The sequence below is a fragment of the Arvicanthis niloticus genome (assembly GCF_011762505.2).
Source record: "Arvicanthis niloticus isolate mArvNil1 chromosome Y unlocalized genomic scaffold, mArvNil1.pat.X SUPER_Y_unloc_29, whole genome shotgun sequence".
Classification (NCBI taxonomy): Eukaryota; Metazoa; Chordata; class Mammalia; order Rodentia; family Muridae; genus Arvicanthis; species Arvicanthis niloticus.
In genome coordinates this window covers 58,099-76,079 of record NW_023045020.1, presented here as the reverse complement: position 1 = coordinate 76,079, position 17,981 = coordinate 58,099, and the positions used below count along the sequence as shown (strand labels likewise).

The following is a 17,981-nucleotide window of genomic DNA, read 5'->3' as shown; positions in this document are numbered from 1 at the left end:
TCTATTGTAGGTCAAGCAAACAAATAAAACAAAAATTAAAAATTAAAAATCTATAGTAATCTGATGTGGGGAGCCGACAGAAGGCAGCTATCATCCTTGCAGGCATCTTGAGCTATATACCCTGACAAGAGATTGTTTTAACAGCCTACAACAGCGAGCACACTCTGATAACATCTTGTTTTATATACCCAGGATTTTCCCTTGGGTGTGTGTGACTTAAAGGTGTGAATTAACGAGTGAGACTTATAAAAAGTGAGAGGCAGATAGAAGAGGGGACTGGAAACTTGGAACTTGGAGGCACTAGGGACTAGGAACTCGAGATTTGGGACTTGGACAAAAAACAAGAGACTTTGAAAGAGAGAAATAGAGAGACTGAGAATAAATGGGACTGAATTATACTCTGTCTGGTCTCCATTCTTAGTGTCAACCCTCACTCTCTCTCTTGCTGAACCCTGACCTGCAGACTGGAGCAGCAGTATGAGCCCGGACAATTTAGCCCACAATGCTTGGGGCAGTGCAGGCTCTAACAATTTTGGCCCCCAAGCTTTTGGCAGTGTGTGTTCCAACATTTGGCAGAGTGGTCCGTGACAATCTGAGGGGCAAGATGTGAAACCCTCTAGTATTGCAGTACTTGAGCAGGCCTCTGGTATTGGTATTAGCCCCAAATGTGCTACAGTTATTGTGTGAGCCTAGAAAGCAGAGCATCTTCAGGCTTCCTCTATGCTTAGACTTGCAGCTCTAAGACTAGGAAATTGAAATATTTCAGCCGTTGGAAGCAGCCAGTTTTCTAGGTCTTGTATATACATAGGAGGTAGGGGATTTCTTAGCTATGAACACAAACCAGCATTAGAGCTCTTAGCTGGCAACTGGGAACACTTCTTCCTCCTCAGGTCTACTCCTGCTTTTGTTGTTGCTCTTCTGCCCTTCTTTCTCCCATAGGCATTCTTAAACTGTTCAGCTATCATTTCTGTAGCTGTGTAGACAGCTACATTGCTGCTTTCATAGTTCAGTCTGCTGACAACTAAGCTACCATTGCTGCTTTGCTGCCTCTTCTGCTTCTTTCCTTCCTGTGTTGATTTATTCCTGAGTTACCATCATAGCTTAGATTATAAATAGAAGGCAAGAAAATTTCCCTTGAGGGGGATGGAGAAATGGATCTCTTGTTAGGAACACTTGTTGCTTCAGTATATGACCTAGGTTTGGTTCCCAGAACCTATTTAATGGCATACAACTATTTGTAATTCAAATTGCAGGAGATCCAAAATATTTTTCTGACCTCTGTAGGTTTCATACATGCACATGGTACACACACATATATATTTGGGCCAAACATTTACATAAAATAGAAGTAATAATATATACAGATATAGATATATTTACAAGCATTCTTAAGAGAAATCTTTTATTGGGACTGGTGATACAAACCAGGAAACAAAAGGCAGCAACTGGTGAATGTCTTCTTACAGACACCTTGAGCCCAACTGCTGTGCCTTTTAGAAGCAGTCACAGTCATTGAGGCTTATATTTTAGGCCAATCACAGCCTTGCCACTAACCACTAATCACATTCACTAAGGATTATGTTTAGACAAATCACAATGTTGACTCTTAAGACAAATCATAGTCAATTTAACTTGGAATTTGAGACCAATCACAGCCAATTTAACTTTGTATTTTAGACCAATCACAGCCTGGCTCTGAACAGCCACTACAACCATTTAAATTTGTGTTCTGACCAATCACAGCCTTGCCTTCTAGGACCAATCATAGTCAGTGAGTCTTATATTCTCAACCAATCTCATAAGCAGGGTATGTTCTATAGTTGCCAGGATACAGTAAACATAAGACTACTTGACTTCAAGTGAGTGGAGAGGTAAGGTTGACTATGTTGGAGCTCTGTTGTAAGGGCAAAATCCTTAGTTATTTCTTGTTTAATCTTGTCCCAATCATTGAAATAGGGATGGTAAACTCACCAACAGTAAACTGTGAATGTGATAATTTCATATTTCAGTTGTATCAGTTAATAGTTAATAGAAAGCTATGCAGTTAACTGTCTGAGGTATTCAAGCTTAATTGTCTAACTTGGTTTTTATGAAATAGTTTTCCTTGTCTTGAAGAATACTATTTATACCACAGTTCACAATCTCTGTTATCCTCAATTGACAAAAAACTCAGACTGGCTATATTTTTAAATACTGACCAGTTTTATCATGAGGGTCATACAGTACAACAACTACATAAAAGATGGTGAATAATGAGTGATAAGTTATAGGTCATTGATTTAAAAAGATGATACGTTATAAACAATTTGATAAATTATAGATTATAGAATATGAAGGATTAGATAACAGATAATAAATTGAAGAATTAGAGCTAACAGAGAAGAGGAAAAATGAACATTAGCTAATATATTATAGAGGAGAGATATGGGATGAAGGAAAAGAGTTTTGATGATAGACACAGAATTGGTAAAGACTAGAAGAGAGAGAAAGGATGATGTATGTAGAAGATCTAGAGGATAGATGCTAAATAGATGGAGATAGAGACACCGTAGGCAAAATAGAGATGGGACACAGACACAGGTTAAAGATAGAGAATAGACAGAGAGAAGATAGACATAGGATAACTAGAAGATAGATGATAGATAGGTAGAAGACAGACAAAATAGCTACAATCTAGCTTCTAGAGGATACATGATAGATAAATAGCAGATAGACAAAGGATAGGTAAAAGTAAGAGGATAATTATATGAAAGAGAGACACAGTGGAACTAGACATAAGGATAGATGAAAGATAATAAAAGGTGTCCAGAGGATAAATGATACATGGAGTGTAAACAGACACAGGACAGCTAGAGGATAGATGATAAATAGAACACAGACACAGGATAGCTAGAAAATAAATGAGCCATAGATGGAAAAAAGTCACAGGATAGCTAGAGGATTGATGATAGATGGAAGTCATATACAGGAGACTATTGGATTGCAGATAGATAGATAGATAGATAGATAGATAGATAGATAGATAGATAGACAGACAGACAGCTAGATATATGAGAGATAGAGCAATGAGACATAGATAGATATTAAATAGATAGATAAACATAGATACAGGGTAGCTAGTAGATATATGTTCCATGGATCTTATAGAGATACAAGATACCTGGAGAATAGATATAAGATGTATGGCTAGAAGCCAAACAAAGTACAGCCAGAGGATAGATGATACTTAGATTATAGGGATTCAGTGTAGCTAGAGGTTATGTGCTATATCAATAGTATAGAGATCCAGGATAGAAAGAGGATAGATAATGTATAGATAGAAAGAATATAGAAACAGGACAGCTAGACAATAGATAGATAGATAGGTAGATAGATAGATAGATAGATAGATAGATAGATAGATAGATAGATCACAGAGATTCAGGGATGCTAGATGATAAATGATGCATTGATGGTAAAGTGACACAGGCTAGCTAGCTAGATGACAGTTAGATAGTAGATAGGGATGGAATACCTAGAGGAGAAATGATAAAGAGATGTGAGTCCAATACAGGAAAGTGAGAAGATTGATGATAGATAGGTAGGTACATAAGTTGGTAGGTAGATAGAAAGATATAGATATATAATAGATAGATTGAAAGATAAGCAGGATTCAGGGTAACTAGAAGATAAATGATTCATGAATGGAATATGTACACAGGATAGCTAGATGATAGATAGATAGATAGATAGATAGATAGATAGATAGATAGATAGATAGATATTACAGAGATTCAGGACACTTAGACAATAAAAGATGCATCAGTGGTAAAAAGATGCAGACTAGCTAGAGGATAGATAACAGATGGTAGAGGAACAGGATAGCTAGAGGATAGGTGATAGAGTGATGTAAGACAGACACAGGAGAGTGATTGAAAGAAGATTGATGATAGGTAGGTAAATAAGTTGGTAGGTAGACAGAAAGATAGATAATAGACAGATAGATATAGATAAACACGGGAACTAGAAGATAAATGATTCATGATGGCATAATTACACAGGTTATCTAAGAGACAGATGATGGATGGATAGATAGATAGATAGATAGATAGATAGATAGAAAGATAAATAGATAGATATGCAGGCTAGCTAGCAGATACGTGAACCATGGATGGCATAGTGTCACAGTGTAGCTGGAGGATAGATATTGAATATAAGGATGGAATCCAGGCATAGAATAGTCATAGTATAGTTGATGGTTTACAGAGAGTCAGAGTAACTAGAGGATAGGTGATATATTAATGGTATAGACATACAGGATAGGAAGAAGATAGATGATATATAGATAGATGGAATATAGGCACAGGATAGGTAGATGATAGATGATACATAGCTGGAAGATACACACAGGAAATTTGGAAGATTGATGATAGATAGGTAGATAGATAGGAGATAAGCAGCACAGCTGGAAGATAGATGACACATGGATAAAATATAGACCTAAGGTTGCTAGAGGATAGTTGATAGATTTATGGATAGAAGATAGCTAGAAGATAAAGAGTAGAGAGATCACAGAGATTCAGGGTAACTAGATGATAAGCAATACATTGATAAATTAGAGATACAGGATAGATAGAGGATAGAATATAGATAGATGGAAGACAGGCAAAATATATCCAGAGAGTAGATGATAGAAGACATACATAGGAAAGCTAGATAATTGATGATAGATAAATAGATAGATAGATAGATAGATAGATAGATAGATAGATAGATAGATAGATGGATAGATAGATAGATATTTAGGTAGGTAGGTAGGTAGATAGATAGATAGATAGATAGATAGATAGAGAGATAACAGATATTTCTGTTAGTCAAAAATATCTGTGTATTGCGTAGAGATTCAGAATAGCTACAGGATAGCTGACGGGTAGTATAATAAAGACAAGATAGCTATAGAATAGATGGTAGGTTCAGCACAGTGAGAAGACAAAGGATAGATACTAGATAGATAGGAGATCTACCGAGTGGATAGGCACAGGATAGCTAGAATGTAGATAATTTGAAAGATAGACACAGCATAGTTAGGATTGCTAGGGAATAGATGATAGTTGGGTAGAAGGCATATAACAGATTGTTCAGAGGATAGGCCATAGACATATTGATGATAGACACAGGTGTGTAGAAAGATAGATGACTGATTGGTGGAAGATAATAGAGATAATGTAGACACAGGAGAACTATTAGATAATTGACAGATGAAAGTTAAACACATGATAGGTAGAGGGAATATGATACGGAGAGACACAGGCTATCTAGAATATAGATGATTCATAGATGGAATAAGGGCACATGATAGCTAGGGGATAAATAATCCATAAATGGAAGATAGACTCAGAACAGCTGCAGTGTAGGAGATCCTTTGATGGGAGATAGACTCAAGATAACTACTGGATACATGTAAACATAGACATAGGATGTTTATCAGGCATATAGTTTGATAGACATGAGAAGGCTACAGCAGGTAGATGCTATAAATTGTAGAAATTTTTTTACTTAGTAAAATAATGGTCTTATTTGGTTTTAGAATCCACTTTTACCTGACTGAAAAATGGAGAGGAATACACAAAAAATGAGGAGGTAGGAATTCATAATACAGTTGGCAAAGCTTTCTGTTCTGACCTCTGTTGGTATTTCAGATGTAGACAAACTTTCTCAGGGAAGCTGAGGGTAGATTGGTCTCTTTTGTGGGTTTTCTATTCTTCCAGTTTTATTGGAAGACCTAGTCAGAATTACTGTTAAAGCAGGTGAGAACAGAAGGAAAGCTAAGTCTTGCCATTTCACTGAAACTAATTCAGGTTTAATTTAAGTGATTGCTAAACAATGCCAGACATTGTATTAGGCTGTACTGGGAAGACATGGAAATGGATTGGTTTTTACTTTTAACAGCCTCACAGTCAAAGGGTGGGAACATTGACTTTCATTTCATTGTTTTAATAGAAATAGATCTTACTTGTTTGCTTGTTCATTTATCATTTATTTTGAAAACTAGCTCATGATATTTAGCCCAAGACTTGCATCAAATCCACAATCCTTCTGCCATCTCATCTGAGTACTGGGATTAAGGCCATTTTCTGACATATCCTGCCAAAGTAGTTATTGTGTATAATGAAGACCTTGGATGTTATAGGAATGAAAAAGATCTGTCTTTCTCTCGTCTTTGTCCTCCTATTGGGGCACCATATCAGTAATTAGCCTCAGCTTTACCATACATAAATCTCATGTTTACTTCTCTGTAAATTAGTGGTACCTCTAATCCATGCCAGAGGATAACTCATGAAGATCTACGCAATTTGCTGAAGAGAATTCAGAAACTGAAGAATAGAATTCAGAAACTGATGAACAGACTTGGATATGGATCATCTAGAAAGAGACCCAGAGAACAGGCTGCTATTGCCTCTCTGTCTTCTCAAAGAGGTTTGACTTAGGTCCATTTCCCTGATTCTATGCACTCTTTGTGGCTAAACTTTTCAAAATATTTTCTAGGCCGTGCCCACTCCCTCACAATGCATTTCTTCTTCAACCCTCTTCAAAATGCCTATAGCTGCTAGCACCCTACTTCACGAGTTCTACACACACCCTGTTCTCATCACTTTCACAGAGCCCACATAAAGATGGAAGGAGAGAATCAACACACCAAAGTTGTCTTTGAATCTCTACACATGAGTAATAGAACACATAAGCACCCCCTGCCAAACTAACAAAGTATTTCTCTAAATTATAAGCTGAGAATTCTAATATCAGTAGTTATCTTAATTTAACACCTGTCATTTCTTTTATGCAAAGGAATGTTCAATGTACAAACAAGTTATGAACAAAACACAGTTCCTGTTTTTAATACCTATGAAGAATACCATAAGACGGTTCTTCAGGTAAGGGTCTTTTAATTTGTTGTTTACATTTACATGTCGATCACATAAAATGTAAAATGCACTACATCACATTTCAAAGCGCAGCTGGAAAAGAACAAGTTTTCAAACAATGATGAAACAAATATTATAACAATACACACTCCTAGATGGAAACCTAAGCCACATGAAGGCATCTTTTATCCTATCAAGCACTTTCATTTTAAAAAAACAAGGTAGGTAGGTATCATATATTGAAATTTGTGTTCTTAAGAGGCTTCAGAATATCTCATTTGAAATCTGTCAATACTTTATTAAACCAAATGCATATTTAAACTATTCTAGAAGCTGACTATAAACTGCAGATATGGGTGTAGGCAAAAGTAGAGGCTGTGTGCTGTGAAACTGTGAGAGTCACTCGTCTACAACCTTTTAGCTTCTGTCTGGTATTAGTAACTTCCCTGGAAAACCTTTTCTTAGAGAAGTTTTTTTATGGCACAAATATGTCGTAAGTATGATCACAGTTGTTTTTAAGCACAAAAATGGGAAAACTAATAATTTTAGGGCCTGTGGAAACAGGGACACATTGATTTGATAGTTTGACTCATGAAAAAAATTGAAGTTTTGTTTTTCAATTGAGCTGGGGGTTGTTAGCTCAATAACAGCACTTGTCTAGCATGTGGGTAATCCTTAATACAATACTCAGCAAAAGTAGCATAAAATTTTTGATTAACACAATGATTCTAGGAGGTGGTCATTTGCTATTTATGTGCTACAAATATCTCCTCTTGCATGAACCTTTTGGTGAGGATAAACTCAAACCAGTTCCAAACCACAGCAGGTAATAAGAGAATATTTGAAACTAATGGTTCGTTTCATTAATGATTATTGTATGGAGATATGCATGATCACCTATGAGTACTGGCTCCTCTTGCAGAGGATGTGGGTTTAATTCTCAGCACTCACACTGCGGCTCACAATGGTCTGTAGTTCTAGCTCCAAAGGATCTGATGCCTTCTTCTGGCCTGTATGGGTACCAGGTACACACATGGTACACAGACACATATGCAGGGAAAAACACTCATACACACAAAATAAAAATATTTTTAAAATGTTTGTGCTCATTATGATACAATTTACTTTATCGGAGATTTATCACCAGCATTGCTCCTTTCAAAGGACTGATTGACATTTTGTGTTTACAATGAGGTACTGTTACTTGCAACTCTCTATTTGTATGAATTCTATGAGCTTGTTTCTTAAAATAATCATTTTATTGCAGAATAGGGTAAGGAAGTACTGCTTTGAAATAAATATTGGAGTTGTTGAGGATCACACAAGCGGTGTCTGGATCGCAATTGTAAATTTAAATGAATGCAGACATTGCATTAGCAGTAATTCCTAGAAGAGCCCCACTTTATTTGTCCTCTTCTTAGAGGTGATACTAAGGCAGGCACACATGTATCCACATCTCCTTGCTCTGGACAACATTTTGGTATTTCACATGCTCTAAATGTCACCTTCTCGGAAACCTGACTTCACACCATTATACATTAGAAAAGTGACGACACTAACTATATGTTTAAGTCGAACACTAGGCTCAGTGTAAATGAATGTGTCTTTAAAAACTTTTAGCATTCAAATACTAAACATGTTTAAAGTGTGACCATCTACACTAAGAGATGAATATTTCTAGTGTGTGATAGAAAGTTTAGTTATTGATTTTGGGTACACTGAAATATGTTTGTCCAAGTGGCACATCATTGATAAATATCTCATGCTTAAGATGAAGTAGATTCTGTGTAGGAGGCAGAATAATAGAATTTTAAATAAGGATGTGCCTACTTTATGGATATGTAAGAAATGCAATACATTTTCTGTGTTCTATTATAATAATTTATACACTTAGAAATAAAGCTATTATTTTATTATTGTTCCACTATTTAATTATGTTATTATTCTGTCTTTATTAGTCATTTGAAAATATTTCAATTGTACTGAACATAGAAGGAAAAGTTGTTTTTGTATCCCAGAATGTGACACCTCTTCTTGGCTATCATCCAGTAAGTTCTTGCAGCTTTTGGGGAAATGGGTCATTCTGGATTGTTGTTCATAAGTTAGTTCTTTTTATCCTCATATAAGTCATTGGTGTTCAGCTATGACTCTGTGACATCATCTTCTCTACTAGTTTCAGTGTTTAGTCAATAAAAACAAGCTGGGATTCCGGCAAAAGTTCTTACTCTTCCCTCACCCTATCCACTTCTCTCATGTGTGTCTAAGATGAAATGTCTGTCAGAAAAATAAAACATGCTTTTTGTTAAGAGTCTCAGAAAATGGCACTGAGTAGGGTTAATGCCTGACTTCTTTTGTAAGGACTGAGTGCTTGTATTTTCATTCTTGATTTAAAGAAAGGCCTTGTCAATATCAGGTGAGCATACACCTACTGAGCTAGTCTCCAGCCCAATGATTCTATTTATAATGATACCACGTCTCTTCATCCAATGGAAGAATAGGTAACACCTCTTGGTACTTTATATTTCACATCAATTTTGTTGAATTTTTAATTTTTAACTTTTTGTCAAACTCCTTTAAAAAATTAACACACAAAATAATTGGGTTTCACTATGGCTTTCTTTCTCTTTTTTCATTCTTTCTTCCTTTTTTTCTTGGCAAGGTATATTTCACCCCGCCCCAAACTCCTTATGTAGCCTCAGGATGGTCTTGGACTCAGGGCATTCCATTTTATAAATGGACCAATGAAAATATTTTTATTGAAAAAATAAGTGTCCCTTTATGGTACAGGGGAAAGGGTTGAACTTTTTCCATAAAAATAAACAAGGATAAATTTTAATGTAGAGAGGGCTTGGGACTTGAAAGTATGAGGAATGTGCAAAAAAGAAAGGTTTCACATTGAAAAGTAAGAAAGTGCGGAGTCAGTGGAAAGGCTTTCTGGCAGAGTTGAATAGTCACTGGTTGTGTGGCACGGTTGTGTGGCATGCTTCTGTGGCACAGTGGTGTGGCACAGTTGTGTGGCATGGTTGTGTGGCACAGTTGTGTGGGTTTTTTCCATCCAGATTCACTTGCTTGGTTCAAGACTGGAGACAACATTATGGGTGAGGAGCTGAGAATTTTTTCGAGGCTCATAGCAAAGAGGGAAATAAGACAGGGTGAGGATTACAGCATCTGTGGTCTCTGAGATGGGTAGGGAAGGATCCAATTGCTTGAGGGAGATAATGCACAGGAAAACTGTGGACAGAATGGATTGTGATGTGGAGTAATTGCTAGAGGGTAATGCAAACTGCCTGAAGCACTGCACCTATAGCTATAAATGGCATGGGCAACACTAAACACCTATGGCAAGGATACAGGGCAGAATAATGGTATTAGTATTGAAAGCAAAATCTGTTCTTTCTCCTGCTCCCTAGGAAGATATTATTGGGACGAGTCTGTTAAATCTTGTTCATGATGAACAAAAGGATGACATATCTGAGAAGATCATTCTTAATCTTCCATTGGCAAATATAGGTATGTATACATGGTTTTGTTTTCTTTTTTAATTTAATTTTTGAATTGTGTGTGAAAAGTAATACTTAGCTGAACAAATCCTTGCTCTCTTACACCTTAGTAGTTTTTGAAAAAAAAATCAGTGTAGTTGCTGATAATATATTTATTTAAGTTAATAGCCTATAATTTCAAATACTACATTTCTCACACTTAAAAATTATTTCCTCTGGAGAAGTATGGAGGAGTTCAATGGGCCCTTACTCTCAGATGAGAAGCCCTCCCACTCGGTGGAAGAGCTGATGGATGCTGAGGGAGGAAGAGTGGGTTACCTCTAAGGATGCAGCCCCTAGCAGTGATTCTTAACCTTCCTAATGCTGAGACCCTTTAATACAGTCTCTCATGCTGCGGTAACCCCCCACCATAAATTTATTTTCATTGCTACCTCTTAATTGTACTTTTGCTATTGTTATGAATGGTAATATAAATATCTGATATGTACATGGTCTTAGGTGACTCCCATGAAAGAGTTGTTCTACCCCCAAAGGACTGAGAACTGTTGCTCTAGTGGAAGGATATGGGTAGTACACATGGGAATTGTGTATTTTGGGGGACACAAAGTTAGGAAGGACTGAGTGGAGATGTGGAACTGGATCTGAGCTAAGTTGGAGGGAATGGGACATGAACATGATCAAAATATATCACATGCATGTATGAAATTCTAAAAGAGTCAATAAAATTATTTAATTGAGAAATTATCCCACCCTGTCTTAGTCTTTACAATAAAACATAATTACAGCAGACTTTCTCTAATTTTAGTAGTGCTATATAAATTCTAGTGTATTGTATTCCAGCTAGTGCCCTATTTTATGGATAGAAGAATGATATCTCTTCTGAGTACCAGCATTTATGGAAAGAAAATTGTGTTCTTTAAAATATTGTCTTGACTAAGGAAGACTATTATTGTCTGAAATATTCCATCAGACTACATAACTTTACTTGTATCTTGCTCTCTTTAGTGAGAAGCCTAATCGAATTTTGCTGTTATATAAGAAAACGAAATGTAGGTCAGAGTGGCCAGGACACATATTGTTACAGGGCCATGTACCAAGGGAAATATATATATGAGTATGTGAAATTCATCTTGTACCTACAGGATTCTTATGATGGTAAGCAACCCAGATGATGATACTTACATGATGTTCATGAGTGCTGTATTCCCTGATTGCTAGCACACTTATTCTTGTATTACTGTCATTTGTAAAATACCTGATACCGCTACACTCACAATTTCTGGCTACATTAGATATTTAAAAATACTGAAATTTATAAGGTGGGGTCATATAGAAACATAGATGATTATGTTGGTAGAGGATGTGGATGTCTCCTCTGACAAAACAAAATAATTTTAAAAACCTAATCCAAAAAAAGTTTAATGCACTGAATAGCTTAAAGGGAGCTCCATGAATGACTTGAATAAGTTACAGATGGATTTGTAGTTTGTAAACCATACCACAAATTAGATTCACTGGAGTCTAGAATTCTAACATCATATCAAGGGCCAATATATAGAATATAAACTCTAAATCTCTATACACTGACCTGGGGAAAGAAGTCATTGCACCTAAATTTTTCAATAGATAACATTTATGTCAAGTGTGCTATGGGACCTAGTTTTTGAGGGTTAAGGAAGTAAAAGCTAAAAAATCAAGATACAAAATTAAAATTGACCCATAAAATATCTGAGTTAATCAGAGGTAAGGTATAATACTCTGTGCTTCATGTACCCAAATGCGTGTTAAAATATTTCTCCTATTTCTTTCTTGAAAGTTAAAGGTGAAATATCATTAAAAATCACTTGGGCAGATGCATGAACACACTCATACACACACACACACACACACACACACACACACACAATTTCTTTTAGAGACTAAATCAAGAATCCATAGGTCAAAAGAAAATGATTGACATCAGCACAAAAATCACACCTTGGATTTTCAGTATGCATGCCTCATACATTAGTGGTGACCATGTGGGGAATCTGGGGATCTTAGCTGGAAGGGAAGGAAGATAAAGAGAAGCCCATGGCTCAGAATCTTGAAAAATGCCAGTGAGGTGACAAACAGCATTGTGATGTGGAAGTTGTCTGCCTGCTTGCTTAGCCAGGATAGCTTCTGATTTAATTGCCATTATGTCTGTCACCCTTAGAATCATTTGCATTTTTCTGAAATTACGGTCCTAATAGTAGAAAGATTTGGTCTTCTTCTCCAAGGCTGTTATGGGAGGAAAAGTACTATGTTGTGGGAAACATTTCTGTTCTACGTACGCCGGATGAGTCAGTGAGTATGCTGTATATCTCTCTCTTATTGATGGGCACATCATTTTCACTTTCAGCTACTTGACATCCATGTACATACATTTAGTATTCAGCAAGGAAAGAACAACTTGTATATTAGTTTTATAAAGTGAATTTTCATGTCCTCCCTCCCTCACAACCTTAGGTACTTGATTGTAAAGGCTTTTTACAGGTCAAAGAAAAAACTAGTTATTAAAATGCATGTGTTAGATTGAAAATCGTTTAGTTTGTATTTTCAATGACATGAAATACTTTTCATGTCCTAGATACTGCGGTAAGTACCAGGGAATCACATACAGGCAGCCAACAGACAAGGCACTGATAAAAGGTGTCACGAGAAAATGAGCTGGTGATTTGTGTTTTGAATAAGGTACCCCCAAGGCTAACAAAGGCAGTCTATACAGAGAGTGCACTCACCTCAATTTGGAGAGTTTGAAGGAATAAAATTGGTTATGTGACTCAAATAAGGGAAAGAGTGAAGGGGATGGTGGAGACAGGAAAGTGATAGATTGTGCAGAACTTTGCTCACTGTAGTAATACATACTGAATTTATGCTAAGCAGACTATGATCTGGACTGAAATCCCTAGGCTGCTTTGTATGTGGAACATGAAGTATAAAGAAACAAGAATGGAGATAACCAGATGTGAATGGCAGGAATCTGGATTGATTTTAGTCATGGGGATGGAAACTCCAGGATTTGGAGTGAATGGATACAGGGATAAGTAGAACATTGTAGACTGGGTAGTGTTAGCAGCCTAGATAAAGTGCTCTGTTTGGCTGTGGAACATGTTTCTATTGTGATGCCATAGTAGATCACTCCTAGATTCAATTTTAGAACAAACCACTTTTCCATATTGAAGAGAGTGAGGAAAGCTGTATAGAGGAGAAGACTGAAGGAAGCTGTCTGATTTGATTGCCTCATTCACTCTTCCTTCATACTAATCCTCTGGGATCTGAGTTTCATCTTCTGCCACAAGAATGTAGACTTCTAAGATACAGGATGACTCAGCCCCAAGATCTGTTTCCTCTTCTGAGAAAGAGAAAACAAATTTTGCTTGTCCCACCCATATTCCACTAGTCTCCATCATGGCACCAGAAAGTCTATTTGCGATTTCCTCCAGTTTTTCTCTCTGTGCCTCTAGGATATTGTTTCTATACCAGTTGATATTTTGGAACAAAAATTAAAGAGAACAGAGATAGCAGTCAGAGGAGTCTTTATAGTGTGCTGGTGTAAAATAGCAAGCAGTGAACTTGAATCAAAGTGAAATTCCTAGATCTACTAGTGTTGGACTAAACCACTGTATGTGCATAATTTGTTTTTACACCTGTAAACCTAGCATCTTTTTCACACCGACGTGACACTTGGATTAGTTATAACTTGAATATATAATGCATGTTAGAAATGTCAAGTTTTTCTAGTACATAGGTACATTTAATGCCACTTAGGGGGTTAGAAGAAGGTGTAACTCTTCTCTGTACAAAGCTGTAGATTTGATTCTCAGAGATTCTAAAATGGTGACAACTGATGATGCTAATTTTTTGCAGGCACAACCAGTTAACATTCAAACAAATGGTGTAGTTGATGATTCCGTTGATGACAGTACTATACAACACCATAGGTAAGAGGTATCATGGCTGTAAATAATGCAGAGCTGAAGCAAGTTTTTTCTTTTTCTAAATAAAGCCAAAATAAGAAAGATTAAGAATTTTAAAATGACCAATTAGCTGTTCTGAACATACCATATCATTTAATATAATTTATTGTCTTCCAACTGAATAAACACGGATAAATGGTTTTTAATTTTTAATATTTAACATGCTCAAATTATGTTTAAAACTACAGAATTTTCCTTGCCTTTCTGTCTATTTTTCTCTCACCTACCTACATGCCTACCTACCTACCTACCTACCTACCTACCTACATACATACATCTGTATGTGTGTTTGAGTAGACCACCACCAATACCACTTCCAGTTTCCAGATCTGTATATTTTAATGTATGGAAGGAATCGTTTAACTACTGTCTGTTGCATCATTTCCTAGATTAATCCAATAATGGTCATAGAAAAAAGTGACAGAAAAGAGCACATAATATACATCTGAGGTTGTTCTCTAATGATGCAGCAGTGGCCTCTATCCTGTTCCATCCACACAGGACAATGGAGCAAAAGGTTCACTTGATGTCAGGTGTAAAGATGACTAGATGACTAGTGCAGGTCACATTATTTGTCTGTCAGTTTGTGTGTGTGAGAGTGGAGGGGAAAGGGAAGGCAAGAGGAAGAAAGAAGGAAAGGGAAAGGGAAAGGAAGAGGGAGAATGGGGAGAGAGGCTCGAGGAGAAAGCCTGAGTGCAAGAAAAAGTGATAGAGAGCGAGAGAGAGCGAGAGAGAGCGAGAGAGAGCGAGAGAGAGAGAGAGAGAGAGAGAGAGAGAGAGAGAGAGAGAGAGAGAGAGAGAGAGAGAGAGAGAGAGAGAGAGAGAGAGAGAGAGAGAGAGATTTTTTTGCTTTCCAGGAACTCACTATATAAAGCAGGCTGGCCTCCATCTCACAGAGATGCTCCTGCTTTTGCCTCCTATGTTCCGGGGTTACATGAGTGGGCCACCATGCACAGCCTGCAAGACAATTCGAAGGCAAAAATTTGCCTTATGCTTTCAAAAGAAACCCAAGCTTTTCTTTAAGACAGTTCCGTCAAGCCAAGTAAATTTATGGTGAAAGATAGATTAACATCTGAAGTACATGGGAGAGCCAGAGGTCCCAGGTTACTTACTACCTTAAAAAAAATGCACGATTGGAAACAGATGGATAAAAAGTAACAATACTTTGCAGCCAAGGCTTGGGGTTTAGAAAAAGTCCAGGATGACGTGAAGTGTTTAAATTTCAGTGACTGGTTTCAATTGAAAACAAGGAGGAATCTGAGTATTGTATGGTTGTCCATTAAGACCCAGTGCTTACAATCAGAAGCCTGTGAAGGCTCCGTCCGAAGCCTGCTGGCCACCAAGCCTAAAGGCTGTGAAGCCTGCCTAGACAAACTGAATTTTGCTCATCTGTAAATTCACAACAGGGAACTCAACAGAGGCAGAAGGTGGATTAGAGGTTGCCTCTGGCCAGGTATTATGTGCAGAGTGGATGGGGACAGAGAGGAATGGTAGCTAGAACAGTGGAATACCTTTTCTGAGCTATGAAAATGTTCTCAAACTGTCTTGGGGTTGGAGATTTATCTTAGTGCTTGCCCAGAGTCAGTCACCAGCATATAAAGAAATATGTAAATACGAAAGGGCTAAAAATGCAAAAGGAACTAAAATCATTATAATCATCTTATGATCTGGATGGACCAGAAATCCTTGAATTGAAAGCTTTAATTGAAGTGTTTGAAATGTGTGTTTTGTCATTTTTTTGAAAAAAAAAAAAAGGATTTCTCCACTGGCAGGGAATGTAGCTCAGTTGACAGAGTGCTTGCCTAGCATAAACCTAGCAGCATATGCCTGTGATATCTGAGTTGAGAGGTGGGTGCACGTAGAGCAATTTAAAGACAATCATTGTCTGTGTATTTTGCCTACATGTATGTCTGTGTGCCATATATTTCCAGTGCAAACGGCAGCTGGAAAGGGGTGTGAGATACTCTGGAACTGGAGTTACAGAGAGGTGTAGGCTTCCATTGAGGGAGCTGGGAATTGAATCTAGGGCCTCTGAAAGAGAAGTCAGTATTCTTAACTGCTGAGTCACTCCTCCAGCCCCAAAATAAAAACTCCAATGTCTTCCTTGACAACATACTGAGTTGAAGCCTAGCCTGGGATATGTGAGATCCTACCTTCAAGAAGAAATCAACATGTGTGTTGTATATATGTACACACATACATGTGTATGTGTGTTATGTTAGATTTTTCTCTAAGTGTTAACTATTGTAAATAATATGCTTATGTTTAAATTATTTCACACTGAAAATAAAACCAGTAAGAGTAAAAATTGTACATTTCATGCCCAAATAATATCTGCAGATGGCTGCAATAACTCATTAACTGGCTTTTCTTGTTTTAACTCTTCTTTATGCCATCAGAATCTCATAAATATCACTTAGCACATTTACTGTTAGGTTATCTTGTTTATTTTTTTAAATCAGATGTATTACTATACCTCAACCACTAATATTTTGTACTGATGGTGGGTTTCTTGTTGCTTGACCTCCCAAATATAAACCTTGTTTTTTGTGTTCTTGTCTTTGCAAGACTAGAATAAGATATAGAACCAAGACATAAACTATGTTGGCTAAGAGTTTTTCCATGGAATCACACCTCTAATCCTATGACACAGGACATTTTAAAGTTAGACATACAAAGTAGTGGGTTTACTTATGGTATTTCCATGCATACCTATCATTATACAATGTTAATTTTAATATGATTTTATTCATTCTTTAAGAATTCACACAATGTATTTAGGTCATATTATCTCCAATTTCTCTTCCTAATGCTTCACAGATCAGTTCCTATGTAGTTTCTCCTCTGGTGTGGCCATCAATCCTGTCAGAAATTGGTTGGTTGCACCCATAACATTGTAATGCCATGATTGTAAACATGGGCATGTCTTGCCATGCTAGGCATTATCCTTGATCACAGTGTTCACAGCTAGTAAGCCTGTTGATGAATTTCTTTCCTTAATCCACTTCCAGTACTATGAAAGTTATCCAGCAGTGAGGATGCTTCCTGACCAATACACAAAAGACATATTTATAATGATTTCTTTATGGCTTTATTAAGGTTTCGAAAACGCCACCGTAGGAACAAAATGCAAGCAGATGCTCAGGCTGAAGTTGTGAATGTGGAGGAGTGTCCTGAAGCAGGCACAGAAGTATGTACATTGGCAATCACCCAGAGAACCATTGGGGTCTTTATTCTTGTTATGTTATTATTTAGTTAATGTGTGTTATCAATATAGAAAGACTTTCATTTCAATAAGTGTCTTATGAGCATGACAGTTTCTGTTATTGTTTTCCTTACTGTAAGTAACTTCCATGCTTAGAATAGTCCTTGTGCTTATCCTGACCCTAAGTTGAGCATCTACAAATGGTTTAAAATAACATTTGACTAAAACATAAGCAGGCTTAGGGAAAACTGACATCGTTTGATTCTTTTATTCTCCTAACTTGCTCTATAGCCTTAACCCTAGAAATTCTAGTGTCCTACAATTCATTTTTTTCTTACAGCCAAAATACTCTTACTGATATTTTCAATTTAAT

General features: G+C 36.8%; 1 protein-coding gene across 1 annotated transcript; it reads left to right on the top strand.

Annotated features, from left to right (window-relative positions):
* Positions 1 to 1,825: 1,825 nt before the first annotated feature.
* On the top strand, positions 1,826 to 17,593 carry LOC117701281 (circadian clock protein PASD1-like). Its single transcript, XM_034493079.2, has 10 exons — positions 1,826 to 1,871; positions 5,567 to 5,619; positions 6,284 to 6,456; positions 6,826 to 6,911; positions 8,861 to 8,950; positions 10,313 to 10,412; positions 11,408 to 11,557; positions 12,600 to 12,730; positions 14,294 to 14,367; positions 17,503 to 17,593. The coding sequence occupies exons 2-8, from the start codon at positions 5,591 to 5,593 to the stop codon at positions 12,617 to 12,619; spliced, it is 648 nt and encodes a 215-aa protein (XP_034348970.1). The 5' UTR covers positions 1,826 to 1,871; positions 5,567 to 5,590; the 3' UTR covers positions 12,620 to 12,730; positions 14,294 to 14,367; positions 17,503 to 17,593.
* The last annotated feature ends 388 nt before the right edge of the window (positions 17,594 to 17,981 follow it).